The sequence below is a fragment of the Oncorhynchus nerka genome, linkage group LG5, assembly GCF_034236695.1.
Source record: "Oncorhynchus nerka isolate Pitt River linkage group LG5, Oner_Uvic_2.0, whole genome shotgun sequence".
NCBI lineage: Eukaryota > Metazoa > Chordata > Actinopteri > Salmoniformes > Salmonidae > Oncorhynchus > Oncorhynchus nerka.
In genome coordinates, this window is record NC_088400.1 from 425,139 (window position 1) to 437,277 (window position 12,139).

Below are 12,139 nucleotides of genomic sequence, written 5' to 3' on the forward strand. Positions count from 1 at the left end.
ACATGTGTAATAATAGGGTCTAGTTATTAAACATGTGTAATACCCTGGGGTCTAGTTATTAAACATGTGTAATACCCTGGGGTCTAGTTATTAAACATGTGTAATAATAGGGTCTAGGTATTAAACATGTGTAATACCCTGGGGTCTAGTTATTAAACATGTGTAATACCCTGGGGTCTAGTTATTAAACATGTGTAATAATAGGGTCTAGGTATTAAACATGTGTAATAATAGGGTCTAGTTATTAAACATGTGTAATAATAGGGTCTAGTTATTGTAGCAGATGTTATTCAGGTGTACATGCTGTTGGAGCTGAGTTTAATTTAGCATGTGCAATTACCTGCTATATAGTGGCCTCCAACTGCTCTTAAAACGCTAGTAAAACCAAATGTATGCTTTTCAACCGTTCGCTGCCCGCACCCGCCTGCCCAACTAGCATCACTACCCTGGAAGGTTCTGACCTAGAATATGTGGACTATAAACTATAAATACCAAGGTGTCTGGCTAGACTGTAAACTCTCCTTCCAGACCCATATCAAACATCTCCAATCCAAAATCAAATCTAGAATAGGCGTTTCTATTTCGCAACAAAGCCTCCTTCACTCATGCTGCCAAACTTAGCCTAGTAAAATGGACTATCCTACCGATCCTCGACTTTGGCGATGTCATCTACAAAATGGCTTCCAATACTCTACTCAGCAAACTGGATGCAGTTTATCACAGTGCCATCCGTTTTGTTACTAAAGCACCTTATACCACCCACCAGTGTGACTTGTATGCTCTAGCCGGCTGGCCCTCGCTACATATTTGTCGCCAGACCCACTGGCTCCAGGTCATCTATAAGTCTATGCTAGGTAAAGCTCCGCCTTATCTCAGTTCACTGGTCACGATAACAACACCCGTAGCACGCGCTCCAGCAGGTGTAGCTCACTGATCATCCCCAAAGCCAACACCTCATTTGGCCGCCTTTCCTTCCAGTTCTCTGCTGCCTGTGACTGGAACGAATTACAAAAATCGCTGAAGTTGGAGACTTATTTCCCTCACCAACTTCAAACATCTGCTATCTGAGCAGCTAACCGATCGCTGCAGCTGTACATAGTCTATCGGTAAATAGCCCACCCATTTTCACCTACCCCATCCCCATACTGTTTTTATTTGATTTACTTTTCTGCTCTTTTGCACACCAATATCTCTACCTGTACATGACCATCTGATCATTTATCACTCCAGTGTTAATCTGCAAATTTGTAATTATTCGCTCCTATCGCCTATTTATTGCCTACCTCATGCCTTTTGCACACACTGTATATAGACTTTCTTTTCTCTACTGTGTCATTGACTTGTTTATTGAGTTATGTTTATTGTTTACTCCATGTGTAACTCTGTGTTGTTGTCTGTGTCACACTGCGTTGCTTTATCTTGGCCAGGTCGCAGTTGCAAATGAGAACTTGTTCTCAACTAGCCTACCTGGTTAAATAAAGGTGGAATAAATAAAATAAAAAAGTAATACATGTGTAATTACCTGCTATATATATATACAGACAATACATGTGTAATTACTGACTGTATGTATACAGACAATACATGTGTAATTACCTGCTGTATGTATACAGACAATACATGTGTAATTACCTGCTATGTATATATACAGACAATACATGTGTAATTACTGACTGTATGTATACAGACAATACATGTGTAATTACCTGTAATTTACAGACAATACATGGAATTACTATAACAGACAATACATGTGTAATTACTTTATTCCCACGCTTTGAACCTCATGTGTAATTACTGGTTTATACAATGAATTACCTGCTATATATATATACAGACAATACATGTGTAATTACTACTGTATTTATGGAATTACCTGTTTTCCAATACATGTGTAATTACCTGCTGTCAGACAAGAATTACATGTATACAGACAATACATGCCTGCTAAAAATACTGAGCACCCCACGTCACATAATGTGAATTTATGGAGTTTTCGTAAATTCATGCCGCCAAAAAACTGCTCAAACTTCCCATCATTCTGATTACGGTAGTAATTTTGTCACCCTCATCATGGCAAAGACACGGAGAAATGCATATGATGCAGCTTTCAAGTTGAAGGCGATCGATCTGGCTGTTGGAAAAGGAAATAGAGCTGCTGCACGGGAGCTTGGCCTTAATGAGTCGATGATAAGACGTTGGAAACAGCAGCGTGAGGAACTGACTCAGTGCAAAAAGACAACAAAAGCTTTCAGAGGGAAGAAAAGCAGATGGTCCGAACTAGAAAATGAGCTTGAAGACTGGGTCAACACACAGAGAGCAGACGGCCGAGGTGTTTCAACTGTGCAGATCCGACTGAAAGCCAAAACAATCGCCACCGCAGTGAAGTTTGAGGATTTTAAATGTGGACCATCGTGGTGTCTAAGATTTATGAGACGCAAAGGCCTGTCCATCAGGGACGAGTCTGTGTCAGCAGCTCCCTCCCGACTACGAGGAAAAAGTTTCAAACTTCCGCAAATTCACTGATGCAAAGATAGCGGAGCATTCCATCGGCCCGCACGACATCATAAATATGGATGAGGTTCCTCTGACGTTTGACTTGCCTCTCACTCGGACTGTCAACAGGAAAGGCGAATCATCCGTCACGCTGAAAACAACTGGGCATGAAAAAACGCACCTCACCTGTGTTCTGAGCTGCACGGCATCGGGAGAAAAGATTCCACCGATGTTGACTTTGAAACGCATGACGATGCCAAAAGAAACATTCCCGAGAGGAATTGTTCTGAAAGTCAACAAGAAAGGATGGATGACGGAAGGCATGAATGGCATACGGAGTGTTGCATTGCTCGTGTTGGACGAGGGCCCACATAACAGATTCTGTGAAAGAAGCCATCAAGACAAGGACAAACTCAATTCCAGCTGTGATTCCTCGACATCACTCGACATATAGAGCTGCTGCACGGGAGTTTGGCCTTAATGAGTCGATGATAAGACGTTGGAAACAGCAGCGTGAGGAACTGACTCAGTGCAAAAAGACAACAAAAGCTTTCAGAGGGAAGAAAAGCAGATGGCCCAAAGTATTTGCAGCCACTCGACATCAGTGTAAATCGTGCATTTAAGGTGGCGCTCCGTGTTCAGTGGGAGGCTTGGATGACAAGTGGGGAGAAATCCTTCACTAAAACGGGCCGCAGGCGAAGAGCATCTTATGGTCAAGTCTGCCAGTGGGTCCTGACAGCGTGGAGCATTGTCAAAAAATCCACTATCATCAACGGGTTTCGAACGGCTGGACTGCTGCGTGTTGAAGGGGCAGCATGAGCTCAGCGGGGTATTTGCCTCCGGATGAAAGTGACGAGAGCGACAATGAAAACGATCCAACATCGGATGAAGCAATTCTGAGGCTATTCAACTCCGACACCGAAGGAGATGACTTCAGTGGTTTCAGTGCACAGGAGGAGGAAGATAGTGACCAATGACTTTCTTGGTAGGCTACTGTTTGAATTTTTGTTACAAGCCGTGTTTCGTTAAAGCCTATTTATTTTTGTTACAAGCCGTGTTTCGTTTAAAGGCTGTGTAAAGTTCATTTGTTTCAATGTACCGGTAGGCACCTGCGGCTTATAGACATGTGCGGCTTATTTATGTACAAAATACATATTTTTTAATAATTCAGTGGGTGCGGCTTATATTCAGGTGCGCTTAATAGTCCAGCAATTACGGTACTTACCTGCTGTATATATATAGACAATACAGTGTACAGGTTATAGACGCGTCATAAGGTAGTGTACAGGTTATAGACGCGTCATAAGGTAGTGTACAGGTTATAGACGCGTCATAAGGTAGTGTACAGGTTATATGATGGGTCATAAGGTAGTGTACAGGTTATATGACGCGTCATAAGGTAGTGTACAGGTTATATGGTGGGTCATAAGGTAGTGTACAGGTTATAGACGCGTCATAAGGTAGTGTACAGGTTATAGACGCGTCATAAGGTAGTGTACAGGTTATATGACGGGTCATAAGGTAGTGTACAGGTTATATGATGGGTCATAAGGTAGTGTACAGGTTATAGACGCGTCATAAGGTAGTGTACAGGTTATAGACGCGTCATAAGGTAGTGTACAGGTTATAGACGCGTCATAAGGTAGTGTACAGGTTATAGACGCGTCATAAGGTAGTGTACAGGTTATATGATGGGTCATAAGGTAGTGTACAGGTTATAGACGCGTCATAAGGTAGTGTACAGGTTATATGATGGGTCATAAGGTAGTGTACAGGTTATATGACGCGTCATAAGGTAGTGTACAGGTTATAGACGCGTCATAAGGTAGTGTACAGGTTATAGACGCGTCATAAGGTAGTGTACAGGTTATAGACGCGTCATAAGGTAGTGTACAGGTTATATGATGGGTCATAAGGTAGTGTACAGGTTATATGATGGGTCATAAGGTAGTGTACAGGTTATAGACGCGTCATAAGGTAGTGTACAGGTTATATGATGGGTCATAAGGTGGTGTACAGGTTATATGATGGGTCATAAGGTAGTGTACAGGTTATATGACGCATCATAAGGTAGTGTACAGGTTATAGACGCGTCATAAGGTAGTGTACAGGTTATAGACGCGTCATAAGGTAGTGTACAGGTTATAGACGCGTCATAAGGTAGTGTACAGGTTATATGATGGGTCATAAGGTAGTGTACAAGTTATATGACGCGTCATAAGGTAGTGTACAGGTTATAGACGCGTCATAAGGTAGTGTACAGGTTATATGATGGGTCATAAGGTAGTGTACAGGTTATAGACGCGTCATAAGGTAGCGTACAGGTTATAGACGCGTCATAAGGTAGCGTACAGGTTATGACGCATCATAAGGTAGTGTACAGGTTATATGATGGGTCATAAGGTAGTGTACAGGTTATAGACGCGTCATAAGGTAGTGTACAGGTTATATGATGGGTCATAAGGTAGTGTACAGGTTATATGACGGTAGTGTACGGTTATAGACGCATAAGGTAGTGTACAGGTTATAGACGCGTCATAAGGTAGTGTACAGGTTATAGACGCGTCATAAGGTAGTGTACAGGTTATAGACGCGTCATAAGGTAGTGTACAGGTTATATGATGGGTCATAAGGTAGTGTACAGGTTATAGACGCGTCATAAGGTAGTGTACAGGTTATAGACGCGTCATAAGGTAGTGTACAGGTTATATGATGCATCATAAGGTAGTGTACAGGTTATATGATGGGTCATAAGGTAGTGTACAGGTTATAGACGCGTCATAAGGTAGTGTACAGGTTATAGACGCGTCATAAGGTAGTGTACAGGTTATAGACGCGTCATAAGGTAGTGTACAGGTTATAGACGCGTCATAAGGTAGTGTACAGGTTATATGATGGGTCATAAGGTAGTGTACAGGTTATAGACGCGTCATAAGGTAGTGTACAGGTTATATGATGGGTCATAAGGTAGTGTACAGGTTATATGATGGGTCATAAGGTAGTGTACAGGTTATATGATGGGTCATAAGGTAGTGTACAGGTTATAGACGCGTCATAAGGTAGTGTATAACGTCTGTATCGTAGCTGGTCTCACCGCTGATAACCGGGCGGATCTCCTCTGGGGCTGCAACAGGAAGAGGAAGAGAAAACATGTCACCACAGAAAAACACACACGCTGTCAGAGATCAACTATGATGAAACTGAGCTGACAATACGAGTTCATTTATTGAATATTAATTATAGGGGACGAGTTGTAGTCGAGGATCTCGGTCTTACCTCCTCCTTGGTGTCCCCAGCGGCTCCCTGCTGAGGGCAAACACAAACAACGACAAATAAACTACTTTTATCACAACAACAACACTTTATTGGCCTTTATAAGAGCAGGCAACAGTCTACGGTGGCTCAAATTACATATTTCTTCACTGTCAGGGAAGACCCCAGATAACTTTTCAATTTCAAGAAAAAATTTAAAATGTCATAGATAATGTAAAAATAAAGGTGTTTTTAGACCCATTAGATGGAAGTGTAATGTAATATTTGAGTGTTGTTAACAGTTTATATGTTTTGGGACCAGTAACACTGAAAGTTGGGGTCCTAAAGCATCTGTCTCTCTTTCTCCACTCTCTCCATCTCTCTCTTCTGTCTATGAGCTCAGGCAGGATTTGAAAACTCGCGCGGGACGGAATAAGCAAGAGGGAGGAGCAGAGTTAAGCCTCCGCAGCGCCGCCAGGCGGTAGAGACACGACACTGCAGCCACCTGGGACCATGAACAAAGACAAAAAATATACATTTTTATCGAAATACGACGACGATTGCATCTTTTAACGATCAGAATTTAAACTAGGGATACGAACGAATATTCTCGGGGACATTTTGGGCGGATTGAGGGGAAAATGTCTGTAACTGAAGCGTTTCTGTTCGGTAGGTCGAAGAAGAGAGGAAGACTTGGGCTGCAAAGCATGGCTGCTGGTTGTGCTTTAACTACATGGAGACAGACTTCTGGCTTCCCAAAGGACAGCGACTGCCGGGGGGAAAGCAGCCTTTTAAGCCCACAAGCAATCAGAAAAAATATTCATTTAAAACACACAAAAAAATACATATTATTTTTAGAAAATACCCTCCAAATAAATACCATAAATTCTCAAAAGAAATAGGTTTATAATTAACTAATCGTTGGAGAAGCGATGGCTCTCTACATTCATTTGCAGGCTATCAATAGCTACCTGCTTTTCTTATTTCACAATCCTCTCTAAATAGTCACCAAACTACGTACCTTTCTCTTGGGCATGTTGGATTCTTGGAGATTCTCTTTCAGATGGAACTATAAAGTGTTTAGCTAGCTAGCTGTTGTTAGTTAGGTGCATGTGAAGCCAAGTGTCTGCTGCTGCCTGGTCCGTGTAGTAAACACACAGGAACAGCCACCAGACTGGCTGACTGGGGGGAGGGGTGCGGCTAAACGCAGGATTGATGTGCTCTCCGCCAATTACGGCGCGCTATTCGCAGCTGCAGAACACGGAGAATTTGGGAACCGGTGATGTTCTTTACGCGCGAAGTGCTTCTAGCAAAGCGAGGGAAGAAAAGCCTTGCTAAAATCAAGAACATCTCCATGAAATAATAGAGAGCGCATGATTAGTACGTGCCCCTGCGAACAGAGAACATGATTTGATAGAGGTTGTGTTTAATTTATGTCTTATTTCAATGGAACTCAAAGAAAATAATCTCCCTCTATTCCAAGCATCATAGAACGAGTGTCTTTTTTATATATTTTATTTTTATGTAACCTTTATTTAACTAGGCAAGTCACCATCTACTACACCATTTTAACTTCTGGCCAAAATAAGAGGAAAAATACATCAACATTTGGCTTCGTGCTTGTGGCCAACATGGCGCCCTTCTTGCTCGACACATTTTTGTTGGTCGGATTTTCTAAATGAATCTGAGGAGAGGGAACGTTTACGTCGCATCGTCCGGGCGCCTGTAGGTGGCTTCAGCTCCAAAGCCCAGTGTGAATGAATGAGCAGTTCTCCCTGCACCCCTGGCGGCCGAGGACAGACGATACACCTCACTAAAACATCCTCAGTCTTCCTCTCTTATCTAGTCAGACACACCGAATAGAGATAGAAAGGGCGGAATATGAATGATCACCTTGAAATGTGACCAACTAGCCTTGCATTGCGTACTTCTATTAGCTATTGTAATTCATAGCCATTCATTTACTGGACTAAAATCCCCCAAAAAGGCCGGATATACCGGTATTGTAGTGGGGATGCAGTGTTTCATGTATGCCACTGGGCGGCGCTCTGAGACGCCCTTTAACCGCAACCTGGTGCGACATTGTAACCAACTGTAACTGGGTTCGATTATGACGTCATTCTAATGGATGCTACTTCTCGATACATTGTTGCATTCAGACACAAAGTGGAGCTAATGAGGGAATTCAATCAGAAGGTGAAAAGAGACATAACATTGACTGGACAGAAGGTTCTATTTTTTCTTGAAAGTTACAGTTCCTGACTCTTTACGTCCACGCATTTAGGCTGTTGAGTCTGTGGTCGACTTTTTGTCACTGATCAAGTCACGGTGACCTGTTTCAACGAGAAACGGACCGTGTGAAAGAATAGAAAGAGAACGAGAGAGAGAGTGAAGAGAAGAGAAGAGGGGCGGATCGTTCAGACCAGGACTGGAGGAAGTTGTTTTGTGAGTCATCGCTGTGAAACTCACATTATTACTATTGGAACAGAGCAGAGCAAAGCATCAATCTACCTGACTGGAGCCTCGGCGACAACGCACTCTAACATGGTGATCAAGGTCTATATAGCAACCTCTTCCGGTTCCACCTCGGTAAGAACTGAACAAACGACTTTTACAAATTTCATACGATTTGCAGGGGTCGGGGGTTCTGGTGATGATGGTTTACTACATGTGGGGGTTCTGGTATAAAGAAGGTAGGCTGCCACAGCTGTAGACTCTAGCTGGGCTGTTTCTTTACCAGACTGTATATAATAACGATGTGCAGATACAGTATGTATTTCTAATCAGCAATAAGACAATATTCTCTGAGCGCCTCAGTTGGTCAACCAGTTTGAACTGACACACTGGAGAGCTGGAGACATGACTCCATTCATATTGTATCAGAAATGTGTTTTAGCCAATAGCAGCTATAGCAGACAGTTATATGTAGGCTATATGTAGGCTATACCAGACAGTTATATGTAGACTATATGTAGGCTATACCAGACAGTTATATGTAGGCTATATGTAGGCTATACTAGACAGTTATATGTGGACTATATGTAGGCTATACCAGACAGTTATATGTAGGCTATATGTAGGCTATACTAGACAGTTATATGTAGGCTATATGTAGGCTATACCAGACAGTTATATGTAGGCTATACTAGACAGTTATATGTAGGCTATACTAGACAGTTATATGTAGGCTATACTAGACAGTTATATGTAGGCTATACTAGACAGTTATATGTAGGCTATACTAGACAGTTATATGTAGGCTATACTAGACAGTTATATGTAGGCTATACTAGACAGTTATATGTAGGCTATACTAGACAGTTATATGTAGGCTATACCAGACAGTTATATGTAGGCTATACTAGACAGTTATATGTAGGCTATACTAGACAGTTATATGTAGGCTATACTAGACAGTTATATGTAGGCTATACTAGACAGTTATATGTAGGCTATACTAGACAGTTATATGTAGGCTATACTAGACAGTTATATGTAGGCTATACTAGACAGTTATATGTAGGCTATACTAGACAGTTATATGTAGGCTATACTAGACAGTTATATGTAGGCTATACTAGACAGTTATATGTAGGCTATACCAGACAGTTATATGTAGGCTATACCAGACAGTTATATGTAGGCTATACTAGACAGTTATATGTAGGCTATACCAGACAGTTATATGTAGGCTATACCAGACAGTTATATGTAGACTATATGTAGGCTATACCAGACAGTTATATGTAGGCTATACCAGACAGTTATATGTAGGCTATATGTAGGCTATACCAGACAGTTATATGTAGACTATATGTAGGCTATACCAGACAGTTATATGTAGGCTATACCAGACAGTTATATGTAGGCTATATGTAGGCTATACCAGACAGTTATATGTAGGCTATATGTAGGCTATACCAGACAGTTATATGTAGGCTATACCAGACAGTTATATGTAGGCTATATGTAGGCTATACCAGACAGTTATATGTAGGCTATATGTAGGCTATACCAGACAGTTATATGTAGGCTATATGTAGGCTATACTAGACAGTTATATGTAGGCTATACCAGACAGTTATATGTAGGCTATATGTAGGCTATACCAGACAGTTATATGTAGACTATATGTAGGCTATACCAGACAGTTATATGTAGGCTATATGTAGGCTATACTAGACAGTTATATGTAGGCTATACTAGACAGTTATATGTAGGCTATACTAGACAGTTATATGTAGGCTATACTAGACAGTTATATGTAGGCTATACTAGACAGTTATATGTAGGCTATACTAGACAGTTATATGTAGGCTATACTAGACAGTTATATGTAGGCTATACCAGACAGTTATATGTAGGCTATATGTAGGCTATACCAGACAGTTATATGTAGGCTATATGTAGGCTATACTAGACAGTTATATGTAGGCTATACCAGACAGTTATATGTAGGCTATATGTAGGCTATACCAGACAGTTATATGTAGACTATATGTAGGCTATACCAGACAGTTATATGTAGGCTATACTAGACAGTTATATGTAGGCTATACTAGACAGTTATATGTAGGCTATACTAGACAGTTATATGTAGGCTATACTAGACAGTTATATGTAGGCTATACTAGACAGTTATATGTAGGCTATACTAGACAGTTATATGTAGGCTATACCAGACAGTTATATGTAGGCTATACTAGACAGTTATATGTAGGCTATACTAGACAGTTATATGTAGGCTATACCAGACAGTTATATGTAGGCTATACTAGACAGTTATATGTAGGCTATACCAGACAGTTATATGTAGGCTATACCAGACAGTTATATGTAGATACCAGACTATATGTAGACTAGGCTATACCAGACAGTTATATGTAGGCTATACCAGACAGTTATATGTAGGCTATATGTAGGCTATACCAGACAGTTATATGTAGGCTATATGTAGGCTATACCAGACAGTTATATGTAGGCTATACCAGACAGTTATATGTAGGCTATATGTAGGCTATACCAGACAGTTATATGTAGGCTATATGTAGGCTATACTAGACAGTTATATGTAGGCTATACCAGACAGTTATATGTAGGCTATACCAGACAGTTATATGTAGGCTATACCAGACAGTTATATGTAGGCTATACCAGACAGTTATATGTAGGCTATACCAGACAGTTATATGTAGGCTATACCAGACAGTTATATGTAGACTATATGTAGGCTATACCAGACAGTTATATGTAGACTATATGTAGGCTATACCAGACAGTTATATGTAGGCTATACCAGACAGTTATATGTAGGCTATACCAGACAGTTATATGTAGACTATATGTAGGCTATACCAGACAGTTATATGTAGGCTATATGTAGGCTATACCAGACAGTTATATGTAGACTATATGTAGGCTATACCAGACAGTTATATGTAGACTATATGTAGGCTATACCAGACAGTTATATGTAGGCTATACCAGACAGTTATATGTAGGCTATATGTAGGCTATACCAGACAGTTATATGTAGACTATATGTAGGCTATACCAGACAGTTATATGTAGGCTATATGTAGGCTATACTAGACAGTTATATGTAGGCTATACTAGACAGTTATATGTAGGCTATACTAGACAGTTATATGTAGGCTATACTAGACAGTTATATGTAGGCTATACTAGACAGTTATATGTAGGCTATACCAGACAGTTATATGTAGGCTATACTAGACAGTTATATGTAGGCTATACTAGACAGTTATATGTAGGCTATACCAGACAGTTATATGTAGGCTATACTAGACAGTTATATGTAGGCTATACCAGACAGTTGTATGTAGGCTATACCAGACAGTTATATGTAGACTATATGTAGGCTATACCAGACAGTTATATGTAGGCTATACCAGACAGTTATATGTAGGCTATATGTAGGCTATACCAGACAGTTATATGTAGGCTATATGTAGGCTATACCAGACAGTTATATGTAGGCTATACCAGACAGTTATATGTAGGCTATATGTAGGCTATACCAGACAGTTATATGTAGGCTATATGTAGGCTATACTAGACAGTTATATGTAGGCTATACCAGACAGTTATATGTAGGCTATACCAGACAGTTATATGTAGGCTATACCAGACAGTTATATGTAGGCTATACCAGACAGTTATATGTAGGCTATACCAGACAGTTATATGTAGGCTATACCAGACAGTTAAATGTAGGCTATATGTAGGCTATACCAGACAGTTATATGTAGGCTATATGTAGGCTATATGTAGGCTATACCAGCCAGTTATATGTAGGCTATACCAGACAGTTATATGTAGGCTATACCAGACAGTTATATGTAGGCTATACCAGACAGTTATATGTAGG

General features: G+C 40.6%; 2 protein-coding genes across 5 annotated transcripts in view; one reads left to right on the forward strand and one right to left on the reverse strand.

Moving 5' to 3' along the window:
• Positions 1 to 6,920, reverse strand: part of LOC135571743 (non-histone chromosomal protein HMG-14A-like) — a 29,510-nt gene extending 22,590 nt beyond the window's left edge. For 2 of the 3 annotated variants that reach the window (XR_010463891.1, XM_065018254.1), the window contains exons 1-3: positions 6,770 to 6,920; positions 5,773 to 5,802; positions 5,591 to 5,620 (exon numbers count right to left, since the gene is read on the reverse strand). Coding sequence is in view for 2 of the 3 variants with exons in the window: in XM_065018254.1 (XP_064874326.1) it covers positions 5,591 to 5,620; positions 5,773 to 5,802; positions 6,770 to 6,784 (75 nt within the window). In the remaining variant the exon portion in view is untranslated. The remainder of the gene's footprint in view (positions 1 to 5,590; positions 5,621 to 5,772; positions 5,803 to 6,769) is intronic. The other variant, XM_065018255.1, reaches the window with a different exon arrangement.
• A 975-nt stretch (positions 6,921 to 7,895) lies between these two features.
• sh3bgrl (SH3 domain binding glutamate-rich protein like) overlaps positions 7,896 to 12,139 on the forward strand; it is a 55,677-nt gene continuing 51,433 nt past the window's right edge. The window contains exon 1 of one of the 2 annotated variants that reach the window (XM_065018253.1): positions 7,896 to 8,337. In XM_065018253.1, coding sequence (XP_064874325.1) covers positions 8,293 to 8,337 — 45 coding nt within the window. In that variant the 5' untranslated portion in view covers positions 7,896 to 8,292. The remainder of the gene's footprint in view (positions 8,338 to 12,139) is intronic. The other variant, XM_065018252.1, reaches the window with a different exon arrangement.